Raw genomic sequence first — 13057 nt, 5'->3', positions numbered from 1 at the left:
TTTAATCAGAAATTGTTCCACAACTTGTCTGTGTCTTCTTATGAATGACATTTCTGAAGAATGTAGAACTTGTATAGATTTTTTAAAATGAATATTTCCTCATTTTGAACTGTTCTGATATTTCCTCTTGATTGGTATAAGGCCATATATTCCCAGTCCAGAAGGCCACAGAGATGGTACAGGAACAAAAGGAAAGCTTCCTGGACCCTCTGAAAACTGACCACAGCCAGATTAATGGGAGAAAAAGGATCGTAGATGTATTAACATTTTGGGGGACAATCAAAGGAGTGTGCTTACCCCATCACCAGAGGTGATCCAGATGCTCTGTGTGCCCTTCTTCCTAGAGGACAGGAGATACTGAATGTCACAGCTGTGGTTTTTTGATGGAGACAAAATACCAGCTTTATTCCTGATGAAGCTATGCTGAAGGAAGTGATGTGATTATGTGGCCATGAAGCACTTTTTTAAAAACCATTTTAATTATTTTATATTCCACAGGGTTTTACATAATGCAATACTTGCATGTTTTATGGGATTCAGTGTGATATTTCAAAATACTTGTACATTGTGTACTGATAAAATCATTGTAATTAGCATTTCCGTATTATCATCATTTCATATAATTATTTTATGTTTGGGTTCTTGTCTTCTACTTCTTCTCTCTGCGTTTGGTACCCATTATCCAGACTCCCCATATTCCTGTCCTCAACCTTCCGCAAAATAATCATAGGAATGTGATAATTTTGAAATTTTAGGTGAATAAAAGAGCCCAATATTTAGACAGTAGTTAGTAAATGATTCTCTTTGGGCATTGAATGAGTCTGGGAAGACAGACAATAGCCTACGAAAAAATTTGTTCTGGTGTGGTTACATTCCTTCATCTTCCTTTCTGCAGATAGGCGTTTACTTAATGAAAACTCAGGGGATGGGCTAAAGGCAGTTCTCTTCCTTGACAGATCGGTCTTTAACAGATAAGGAAATATCAGAGTAAAACCTCTTCCAGCATCTGCTGCTCTCTCCAAGGGTCTTTAATTTACAATAATCAGCATACCAACATGCCATATTTTTAGCAAAGTGTTTCCTGAATCCCAGCAGTGGAGACATATTCTGAGGGCATCACATCTGGTGGCCCGTGATAACCATTTCCCCCTTCCTAGTGCTGTTCATTTCAACCCCTGTCAAAGGTGTTGCTCAGTTTTTCTGTCATATTGTTCTTTTTCCCTTCCAATTAATAAAAATATGTAAGAGACACTAAATATATGAGAAGGGCATAGTAGGCTAAGCCTCCGCCTGCGGCGCCAGCATCCCATATGGGTGCTGGTTCATTTCCCAGCTGATCCTCTTCAGATCCAGCTCTCTGCTATGGCCTGGGAAAGCAGTAGAAGATTGCCCAAGTGCTTGGGCCCCTGCACCTGCTTGGAAGACCCTGAAGAAGCTCCTGGCTCCTGGCTTCAGGTCAGCCCAGCTCTGGATGTTGCAGCCATTTGGCAAGTGAACCAACAGATGGAAAACACTCTCTCTCTCTCTTAACACTCTCTCTCTCTCTCTTTCGCTCTCTGCCTCTGCCTCTCTGTAACTCTGCCTTTCAACTAAAAATAAATATTTAAAAAAATAAATACTTGAGACTACCATGATCCTCACTAATTATATGCACATTATGAAAAAGCTATGCATAGATTTCAACCATTTTACTACACCGAAATTTTTTTTTAAACTAAATTTTTCCAAGAACTTTTAAAAAAAAAAATTTATTTATTCATTTGAAGGTCAGAGTTAGAGAGGGAGAGAGAGACAGAGACAGAGAAAAGTTGTCCATCCGCTTGTTCAATCCCTACATGGCTGCAACAGCTGGAGCTGGGCTGATCTGAAGCCAGGAGCCAGGAGTTTCCTCTGGGTCACCCACATGGGTACAAGGCCCAAGGGCTTGGGCCATCCTCCACTGCTTTCCCAAGTGCACTACCTGGGAGCTGGACCGGAAGTGGAGCAGCTGGGACTTGAACCGGCACCACAGGCAGTGGCCTCACCCACTATGTCACAACGCTGGCCCCCAAGAACTTTTGAAGTCCCCTCATATTTGAGTATTTGAGACTCCTCTTTGTCTCCTGTTCAGGGTTCCTCTTCACTTTTCAGAAGCTGTAGTTGCCCCGAGTACTGTCCTGTGGATCTTCACATCAGAACAATTGAAGCTTTTGGTATTTGTGTGTTTGTTTGACCAGAGTTTTAGTTTCTCTGCATGGTGTAGACTGAAATCTGCTCTTAGGCTGAAAATCATTAAGAACAAACAAAAAAGCAAAAAAAACAACCAACCTGCCTCATGCTGTAATGTCATTCTAGCTGTGAACTTACTGCAGAATATTCCTGCTTTTGGTAACATCATAATGCCTCACATAGGTTTCATTTGTTTTTTAAGGTTGTCCAAGGCTTTTTCTTTTTACATAAATATAGATCAATCTGATAGGAGTTTACTTGACCATTGTAGAAATGGACTGAATATTACTTCTATGAATAAATAATGATATGAAGTCATCAAAAAAGTTCGTTTTATGAGGCCAGCATTTTTTGCCTGTGAAGCCCATTTGAATCCCAGCTGTTCTACCTCTGATCCAGATCTTTGCTAATGGCTTTAGAAAAGTGGGGAAGATGGTCCAAGTGCTTGGGCCCCTGTACCCACGTGGGAGACCCGGAAAAAGCTCCTGGCTCCTGGCTTCAGCCTGGCCCAGCCCCAGCCATTGTGACCATCTGGGAACTCTTTCAAATTAACAAATAAGTCTTATAAAAAAAAAGTTCCATTCTACGTATTCATAAAATAATGATGTAGAAAAGAGTATTTTGAAATAACGTATTTGATTCTTTTCTATCATTTTAGGAATAAATCTAATGAAGCTGATGAGTGTCAAAGAAAACTTAGAAAACTGAAATTTGAAGCCATCATTTCTGAGTCACGGTACACATTTTAAAATTTAAAATTTTATATTGTTAATTATTGGGGAGTGGATCAGTGGAAGGAAGATCTTGCTCCAGCTCTTCTCTCTCTGTAACTCTGCTTTCAAATAAATAAATAAAAATATTTTTAAAAATAAAAATAAATATATTTCACTTATTATTTTTGTATTTTTTTCCATATACAGTACCTATTTTGGGCTTATGTCTTACAATTTTCATGGATTTTACCTCTGCCTTGATAGGAATATATTATTAACATCACAGAACTAACAATTTTAATAACACCTTAAATTTTAAAGTTATGATTATAGCCTATAATTTTAAATGAGCATTTCATATATTTTTGATAAATATTTAAATAATATCTACTACATATTAGGATCTTTTTTGTGTCCTTTTTTAGACACACTAGGCTACTTAAAGAAAAAGAAGACTCTCTAATGAATTGTCAACAAATGCATAAAGTTTTGCAGGAACAACTGACTGTAAAAGAGAAGCAAGAAGAAGACATAAAAAGAAGAGTTAATCTTGCAGAAAATGAACTAGAAATAACTAAAAGTATTCTGAATCAGACAAAGGAAGAGGTTGTAACACTGAAAAATGAAAGGTACAGTCAGAATCATTTCTCACAAAAATATTTTATGTTCAAGTCAGTATTCCATATATATATATTTGAGATATCAATGTCGTACATATTATAATAGCAATGAAATCACAGGATTAAAGATATATTTGGCCTGTAAGGTCATAGCATCCCCCCTACCCGACCTCATTTTATAAACGATGCAGCTAAAACTGAAGTTGGTTAAATGACTTGGTGAAAGTCTCACAGCTAGTAAAAGTAGAGATGGGAAGCAAGTTGCACTTGGCATCAGATTTTTATTGAAAAAAATGAGACCATGTGTGATACTTGCACTATTAAATTTAACCTGGTCCAGTAATTGGTGGATTCTACTGTTACCTAATAAGACATCTTTTTTTAATATCAATTTTATTTTTTATTTGTTCCCACTTTTCTCCTCTCCTCTTCATCTGTTAGCATATCTTATTGAGGGCTTATCATAAGCAAAGATACCTTCTTAGGTGGTATTAAGGATAGTTAGAAGTATTTTGGGCCAGCGCCGTGGCTCAACAGGCTAATCCTCCGCCTTGCGGCGCCGGCACACCCGGTTCTAGTCCCGGTCGGGGCACCGATCCTGTCCCCGTTGCCCCTCTTCCAGGCCAGCTCTCTGCTGTGGCCAGGGAGTGCAGTGGAGGATGGCCCAAGTGCTTGGGCCCTGCACCCCATGGGAGACCAGGATAGGCACCTGGCTCCTGCCATCGGAACAGCGCGGTGCGCCGGCCGCAGCGCGCTACCGCGGCGGCCATTGGAGGGTGAACCAACGGCAAAAGGAAGACCTTTCTCTCTGTCTCTCTCTCACTGTCCACTCTGCCTGTCAAAAAAAAAAAAAAAAAAAAAAGAAGAAGTATTTTGGTCCAGCTTCCCAAAATATTTTTGTTCAATTAATTTGTCTGTATATTAACTTTATCTTCAGTAAATATTTCTTCCTTTTGTTTTCATTTGCTGGTTTGCTTTTGCACATTCTTTCTCATTTTTAAATGTTTATTTATTTTCATGTACTAGAAAGGCAGAGTGACACAGAGACAGAGTGTGTGTGTGTTTCCATCCACTGGTTTACTCCCCAAATGCCTACAACAACCAGGAGCCTGAAACTCCATTCAGATCTCTCACTTGAGTGGCAGGGTCCCAAGCACTTTATTTTTCTGCCTCCCAGGATACATTAGCATGAAGCTGGATTGGAAGCTGAGTAGCCAGGACTCAAATGATTATATGGGATGTGGGTGTCCCAAGCACTGGCTTAACCAACTGCACCACAATACCCATCCCAGCTCATTCTTTCTAAATCATTTTGTTTTAAATGCATAACTTATATAAAGCACAAATTTTTTTTGTTTTGTATTTAAAATCTGGAAGTCTGTAATATAGATTATCCTATTTGCATTTAATGACATTATATTTCCAAAGAACATAAGTTCTATAAGGTAGGACTTTTTGTTTTATATTATTCTCTGTGTACAGAAGGCATATGATGGGCTGTTTGGTTTTCATTCTTACTATCATTTTTTTAAAGATTTATTTTATTTATTTGAAAGAGTTAGAGAGAGAGGTAGAGCCAGAGAGAGAGTGAGAGGTCTTCTATCCACTGGTTCAGGCCCCAAGTGGCCGCAACAGCTAGAGCTGAGCTGATCCGAAGCCAGGAGCCTGGAGCTTCTTCCAGGTCTCCCACTTACGTGCAAGGGCTCAAAGACTTGGGCCATCTTCTACTGCTTTCCCAGGCCACAGCAGAGAGCTGGATCAGAAGTGCAGCAGCCAGGACTCGAACTGGCGCCCATATGAGATGCCAGCACTGTAGGCCAGGGCTTTTACTTGCTGCACTATAGCACCAGCCCCTTTTCTATCATTTTTATATTTTATTTTACTCATTTTCTAAGTATAATTTAGGAGCTGTATAATCTTTTTTGTTCTTCTTTTATAAAGGCAACTATTTGCTGAAGAAGACTGTAGAAGTAGGGCCAAGGGAATGAGTGACAGCTTAGAAATGGCTTTGTTGTCATCTCAAAACTCTTCCATATCAACAGTGTGCCCTGGGAGTCATATCTGTTTATATGGTAGGTTACTAAGAAGTCTGTGTAGTTCATAGAGAAACAAGGTTTGACTCTAGTTCTTTCAGGGAAGATTTTACATTTACTTCTCTTTGATTGAATTAGATGAACAACTGCAGAGCTGTTAACTCTTCATCATTTCTTTTTCATTCTGTAACACCAATAACCAGCTGTATGCAAAGATGGTGTAACTTATACTTAGGTGACTCCATTTCTCCCCACCTTCTTTGCCATTTCATGATTATGTAGTTGCTCAGCCCCATAGCACTTCAGAAGCATCAGTTGTTTTTTTTTTTTCTTTAAAGATTTATTTATTTATTTATTTGAAAGTCAGAGTTACACAGAGAGAGGAGAGGCAGAGAGAGAGAGAGGCCTTCCATCCGTTGGTTCACTCCCCAATTGGCCACAACAGTCGGAACTGCGCCGATCCGAAGCCAGGAGCTTTTGCTGCTGCTGCTTTCCCAGGCCATAGCAGAGAGCTGGATGGGAAGTGGAGCAGCCGGGTCCTGAGCCGGCGCCCATATGGGATGCCAGCACTGAGGGCGGCAGCTTTACCTGCTATGCTACGCCACAGCACCGGCCCCACAGAAGCAGTAGTTTTATAACCAGGTAACTTACTATTAAAAACCAGGGTTACTATTAAAAAGAAGGAATAACAACTGAAAGATTGAACATGCATAAGCAGAGAGAAAAAATATGTATGAAAATAAAAATTTGGGGGTTAGTATTTGGCCTAGCAGTTAATATGCCTTTGTCCCACACCTCAGTGCAAGGTAGGGTTCAATACCCAGCTCCAACTCCTTACTCCAGCTTCCTGCTAATGCAAACCCTGGGAGGCAGTAGTAATGGCTCAGGTAATTGAGTCCCTACTCTCCAAGTAGGAGGCTAAATGAGTTCCTGGCTTCAGCCCTGGCCCTGCCTCAGCTGGCCAGTGTGGGCTTTTGGAGAGAAACTGTGGATGGAGGGGGTTCTCTCTTTCAAATAAGTACATAATTTACATCAGTAATATTGGAATCTCCCTGCATTTGCAACATGGTTAATAATTTGGCCATAATGAGGACCCTGAGTATGAAAGGTTAAAATCAATTATGTATTTAATATAAAAGGCACAGAATAATAGATCTTTGTACAAACACAATGAAATAAGTACAAATTTTATATTTGATTAAAACTGCAGTTACTTGAGCAATCCCTGTATTATGTAGATAACCCCATTTCCAATGATTCCAAGATTAATTAGGCTTAACTATTTACTGAGATGAATATTATCTCCTTCACAGTAGTCATTGAGAAGATCCTATCTTTGTTCAAATATTTCTGGAACACTTCTCTGAGGATTTACTTAAGTATGCATGTTTTAGATAATCTTTATGATAATGAATCTTTACATTTTAGGAATAAATTTATTATTTGAAGCCTTCTTACTTAGGTTCAAAGAAAGTACATTTGGTGAATATGATGGGAAACTGATCTAGAGAAATACCATTGCTTATTAAAAATAATATAGAGCCAGCACCGTGGCTCACTTGGCTAATCCTCTGCCTGTGGCGCTGGCACCCCGGGTTCTTGTCCCAGTTGGGGCGCCGGTTCTGTCCCGGGTGCTCCTCTTCCAGTCCAGCTCTCTGTTGTGGCCCAGGAAGGCAGTGGAGGATGGTCCAAGTCCTTGGGCCCTGCACCTGCATGAGAGACCAGGAGGAAGCACCTGGCTCCTGGCTTCAGATAAGCGCAGTACACCAGCTGCATTGCACTGGCCATGGTGGCTATTTGGAGGGTGAACCAATGGAAGGAAGACCTTTCTCTCTGTCTCTCTCTCTCTCACTGTCTAACTCTGCCTGTCAAAAAAAAATTTTTTTTAATTAAAAAAAAAATAATATAGGATATTTTCTTTCCTCTTTCTCTCTCTTTCTCTCTCTCTCTCTCTCTCTCTCTCTCTGCTTAATACTGCTCAATAAATTATCTTAGGCTGTAATTTGAAGGGAGTTTATGAATGTTTTGAGGATTAATAACACCAGTAGAATAAATACAGACCATTCCTGGGATTTGTTTTGAAATAGATCACTCACTTGGAGATATATATGCTTTTGAAAGATTTAGTATTACTATAATCTTACCTTCTGTTATGGGTGTTGAATGAGAAGAGCAGTTACTGTCAGCGTTCATAGAGTATCAGTACATTGAACTACCTTCTCCTTGTCTTTTCCCTTCTTAATTTTTCTTTTTGCTCTTGTTTCTTCTTTGGCCCCTCTGCTTTATCCAGAAGCAGACATGATATCACTGTCATTTGATGCCATTAAGTTTACTGATATTCACTCTGTCATATAATAAGAACAAAAATGTGTTGTGGACCAGCAAGTGACCATATAGTTATAGAATTACTCCTAGATATAAGCATTGCTCATTATTGTTGCTGTTGTTGTTCTGGGCTACTTTCAGATTTTTTCTGCCTTGCCCCCTACTGTATCTCCAGAGCCTGGCACATGCATGCATTCAGTAAATATTTATGGAGTGAATGAATCACTTGCTTTTAGTAATTCAGCCTATCAGTCATTTATTGAGCACTTGTTATATGCCAGGTACTGTGTACCCTGGGGGGTAAAACAGTGAACCTAAAATGTCCCTTTCCTCATGAAACTTAAATGGGGAGATAAACAGTAAAAAATATATATATATATAGCTAACTGGGGCTGGTGTTGTGGTACTGTGGGTTAAGTCACCACCTGCGACGTTGGCACTCTATGTGAGTGCAGATTTAAGTCCCAGCTGCTCCACTTCTGATCCAGCTCCCTGCTAACGTGCCTAAGAAAGCATCGGAAGATGCCCAAGTGCTTGAGCCCCTGTCACCCAGGTTGCAGACCCAGATGATATCCCTGGCTCCTGGTTTTGCCCACCCCACTTCTCCCCCTCTTCTCTGTAACTGTATTTTTCAAACAAATAAAGTAAGTCTTTTTTAAAAAAGAGAAAAATAGTCAACTGAGTTAATTATAGATTGTGATAATGGACTTGAAGTAAATAAAGTATGTTTATAGTACAGACTGATAGAAGAAATGCTTGCTTTGGATATAATGGTCATAAAAGTGACTTCTTTTTTTGTTTATTTATGTATTTGAAAGGCAGAGTAACAGAGAGAGAGAAAGAGATACAGAAGAGAGAGATATCTTCCTGCACTGTTTTACTCCCAAGTACCTGCAACACCCAGGGTTGGGCCAGGCCAAAGCCAGGAACCTGGAACCCCATCCTGTGCTTCCTCGGAGGTAGCAGATACTGAAGTACTTGGGTCAGTGTCTGCTGACTTCTAGTGCATTAGCAGGAAGCTGGATTGGAAGTGGAGTCAGGATGCAACCCCAGGCTTAACCTGCTGCATCACAATACCCGCTCCTAAAAGTGACTTCTAAGATGATACATAAAGGAAGATAAGTAGAAGTTACAGTCCAAAAGCAAGGGAAGAGCTTCGCCAGTGAAGAACAGCATGGAGAGTGCTTGAAATTAAGAGAAGGGCAGTGTGATTGGTGGCAAAGCAAGTGTGAGAAAGCCAGACAGGGGCCAAATAAAGCAGGGCCTCACAGGCCTCTGGAAGTTGGGGTAATAATTTCTGTGCAGTGAAAAGAATGGTTGGAGACAGAAGACGTGACACTGTTGGAAGATCATTCTGGCTACTGCATGGAGAAGGTGTTGGTACTAGAGGCAAGTCAAGACATTTACCATTTTGATAATTTTTTTTTTTTTGACAGGCAGAGTGGACAGTGAGAGAGACAGAGAGAAAGGGCTTCCTTTTCCGTTGGTTCACCCCCCAAGTGGCCGCTGTGGCCTGCGCACCACGCTGATCCGAAGCCAGGAGCCAGGTGCTTCTCCTGGTCTCCCATGTTGGTGCAGGGCCCAAGGACTTGGGAAATCCTCCACTGCACTCCTAGGCCACAGCAGAGAGCTGGACTGGAAGAGGAACAACCGGGACCAGGACTAGAACCTGCTGTGCCAGCACCACAGGCAGAGGATTAGCCTATTGAGCCAGGGCGCTGGCCAAGGATTTTTATATATAGTTAAGCCTAAGGAACATGAGAAAAGTGAGAATCTACATCTATTACCTCCTGCATAGGTTACTTAAGTGTCTGTATCAAGTAGACAGTATCAAAATACACAGAATTTGCTACTCTACCATAATCCAATGGTTAAAAATACATCCTGAAGAACAAAAGATCTTGGAGGCTTTTGACATTACTATTCAAACCTGCCTTGAACTTTGTTGTCATCTTCGTCGTCGTCATTTTTGTCATTGTCATCTTCTTATTTCTTTCTTTATTTGAAAGCAGAGTTACAAAGAGTAAGGACCAAGAGACAAAGAGATCTTCCATCAGCTAGTTCATTCCCCAAATGGTCACATGGGCAGTGTTGGGCCAGGCTGACGCTAGGAGCCTGGAACTCCATCTGGGTCTCCCATGTGGATGGCAGGGACCTAAGCACTTGGGTCATCTTCCACTTCTTTCCCAGAAGTGTCAGCAGGGAATTGGATTGGGAATGACACAGCCAGCACTCAAACAGGCAGTCACATGGGATGCTGACATTGCAGGCAATGCTTAACTTGCTGTGCCACAACACTGGCTGTTTGAGTCTGGGGACAACCTGTCATCCCCTTTCTCTCTAGTGCTTCTTTCCCTCTTTCTCCTACAATCTGACAGTAGATATTGCTTAGGGTTTACGCATGAACTTGACTTTTCTCTCTACTTGCTTTCCTTCAGTAAACTATGTCTCCCAGCTTTGATCTGTAGGACAGTGGGACCTCTAAATAAAGGCATTCTGTGCCAACGCTGTGGTATAGCTGGTAAAGCTGCCACCTTCAGTGCCAGCATCCCATATGGGCACCTGTTCAAGTCCCAGCTGCTCCACTACTGATCAGGCTCCCTGCTAATGCTCCTGGGAGAGCAGCAGACGATGGCCTAAGTACTTGGGCTCCTGCACTCACATGAGAGACCCGGAAGAAGCTCTGGGCTCCTGGCTTTGGATCAGCCCAGCTTCGGCCATTGTGGCCATTGGGGAATGATGGAAGACCTCTCTGTGTCTCTTCCTCCCCCTCTAACTCTGCCTTTCAAATGAATAAATAAATCTTTAAAATAAATAAATAAATGTGTCCTGAAGCAGTTAGGAGGAGGAAAATCCCTTCAGAAGAAAAAGCTGGGCTCAGGAAACACTTGTAATATAGAGATGCTCGATGACACCCAAGGAGATTCTGTTTCAGAAGGTCCAAGCAGTGTCTAGGAATCTGCTCCTTTGCAGGTCCCAATCACAGCTGTGAAGAGACTACAGCTAACCAGGTTGCCAGATAAGCTCATCGAAGGTCTTAGCCCACCCCCTCTAGTGACTGCGTGCCTTGGTCAATCCAGACAGCCTCACACACCACACACCACCTCTCTTCTCCCACCCTCCGGACAAGAGACCCTTGCTGAGACTGCAAAACTGTTCCTCCATCAGTACAAATTTAATTATGCATTGCTTTATCCCTGGTATCCAGCTGAGGAAGTTCTACAAGGAGAAGAGGTTTCACTGAAAGGAAGAGAAGTAGATCCCTTCAGATCACTGTGTTCTGCAGGCAGAGACAGTCTACCCAGCTTGATCCTACGCACAGCAGGGCTGGTGCGAGGAGTCCTGTTGTGGATGGGGAGGAATGTAGTGTGGCACAGTGATAGTGCCTGTTTCAGGCATATTGTGGGTTAAAATAGCATTCTGTGGGCTGGGCTGGCGACCTAATTTCATTTTTATGGAAAACTCTTTCCATGGTAAAAATGTGTTCTAAGTTCCCTATAACAAACTTGAAGATGCATTTTATCAGGACATATGTGTTTAAGCTTGAAGACTGCCTACATATAGCACTTAGAGAAATTCACTTATGCACTAGCATGTGGCCTACAGCCATGCAGCCAGAGCCCATGCTGTTTATAACTCATCCCCTTTGCAATCTCAAATGCTCTATTTTCTTGGTAAACTTCAAGGAAAACGTATAGAAAAGTACTCACTGTCATCTGTTTGCTCATGACATGATGGGAACGCTGAAGAGTGTTGTTAGAGGGTAAGTGCAGTTGTAACTAAAATTAGGTGCAAGTGCTTATGTGTAAATTATTCTGCGACATAAATAATCTATGCCTACATCTCCTTGTCTGTTCTTCTACAGTAAGTGATTTATCTAATTGCCCCCTGTCCCCTGCTGAGGCAGACTTTCTAGGCTATAGAGAAAGACTTTATCTACTTGCCTCATCCCTCCTGCATTACCTTAACTTCTCTTTTGTCTCTCTCATTTTTTTTTAACATAGAAAGCAATAAACCCTTACCCCAGAAAAATGCACAGAAAATCTAGAAAATTATTTGGGAAGATTCCTGGTGTCTCCTGTCTTCCATATGTGGCATGACCCCATGACCAAACAGACCTGCTTTTTCATTCTCTCTCCCCCAACCTCTGTCCTGTCCTCTTTCCCCATCGTGATCTTTCCTCTGTGGCTCCTCTCAAGCTCTCTCACCTCAATCCACAGGTTCCCCAGTCCTGGGGAGCCTCTCAGTGCTTTTGAGGTTGTTGTTTTATCTTGGCTTCACATTCCTGGCACACAATGCTATACAGCCTTGTGTGGGGCTCTGTGAAGGGTCTCCTATCCACATGGCACAGAGGAAGGGGCTCGTCTTCTTAGATCAGTGCAGAGCTCCGCCAGGCCAAGCCCTGAGTCCATAGGTCTGCCGCAGACAGAGGGAGCACTTTTTCTTTTCTTTTCTTTTTTTTTTTTAGGTACACATGGGTATGTGGATATTTATTTATTTATTTTTAAATTTTACTTAATAAATATAAATTTCCAAAGTACAACTTTTGAATTAGAGCAGCTTTTTCCCCCCATTACCTCCCTCCCACTCGCAACCATCCCATCTCCTGCTCCCTCTCCCGTCCCATTTACATTAAGATTCATTTTCAGTTATCTTTATATACAGAAGATCAATAAGATTTCAACAGTTTGCATCCACACAGATACACAAAGTGTAAAGTACTGTTTGAGTACTAGTTATAGCATTACTTCACATTGGACAACACATTAAGGGCAGAGATCCTACATGGGGAGTAAGTGCACAGTGACTCTCGTTTTTGATTTAACAATTGACACTCTTGTTTATGGCGTCAGTAATCACCCGAGGGTCTTATCATGAGTTGCCAAGGCCATGGAAGCCTCTTGAGTTCACAGACTGCAATCTTATTTAGACAAGGCCATAGTCAAAGTGGAAGTTCTCCCTTCAGAGAAAGGTACCTCTTCTTTGATGGCCCATTCTTTCCGCTGGGATCTCACTCACAGAGATCTTTTATTTAGGGTTTGTTTTGTTTTGTTTTGTTTTGTTTTTGCCAGAATGTCTTGGCTTACTCTCATGGGCTTTTTAGCCAGATCCAAATACCTTAAGGGCTGATTCTGAGGCCAGAGTGCTGTTTAGGACA

The 13057-nt window shown here is 41.5% G+C and overlaps 1 protein-coding gene across 1 annotated transcript in view; it reads left to right on the top strand.

Moving 5' to 3' along the window:
* The window catches only part of LEKR1 (leucine, glutamate and lysine rich 1), a 215314-nt gene that overhangs the window by 143740 nt on the left and 58517 nt on the right, over positions 1 to 13057 (top strand). The window contains exons 8-9 of the mRNA XM_062178384.1: positions 2867 to 2944; positions 3347 to 3550. Coding sequence (XP_062034368.1) covers positions 2867 to 2944; positions 3347 to 3550 — 282 coding nt within the window. The remainder of the gene's footprint in view (positions 1 to 2866; positions 2945 to 3346; positions 3551 to 13057) is intronic.

Source organism: Lepus europaeus, chromosome 2 (assembly GCF_033115175.1).
Source record: "Lepus europaeus isolate LE1 chromosome 2, mLepTim1.pri, whole genome shotgun sequence".
NCBI classification, from domain to species: Eukaryota; Metazoa; Chordata; class Mammalia; order Lagomorpha; family Leporidae; genus Lepus; species Lepus europaeus.
This window is presented reverse-complemented; position numbering and strand designations above follow the sequence as displayed.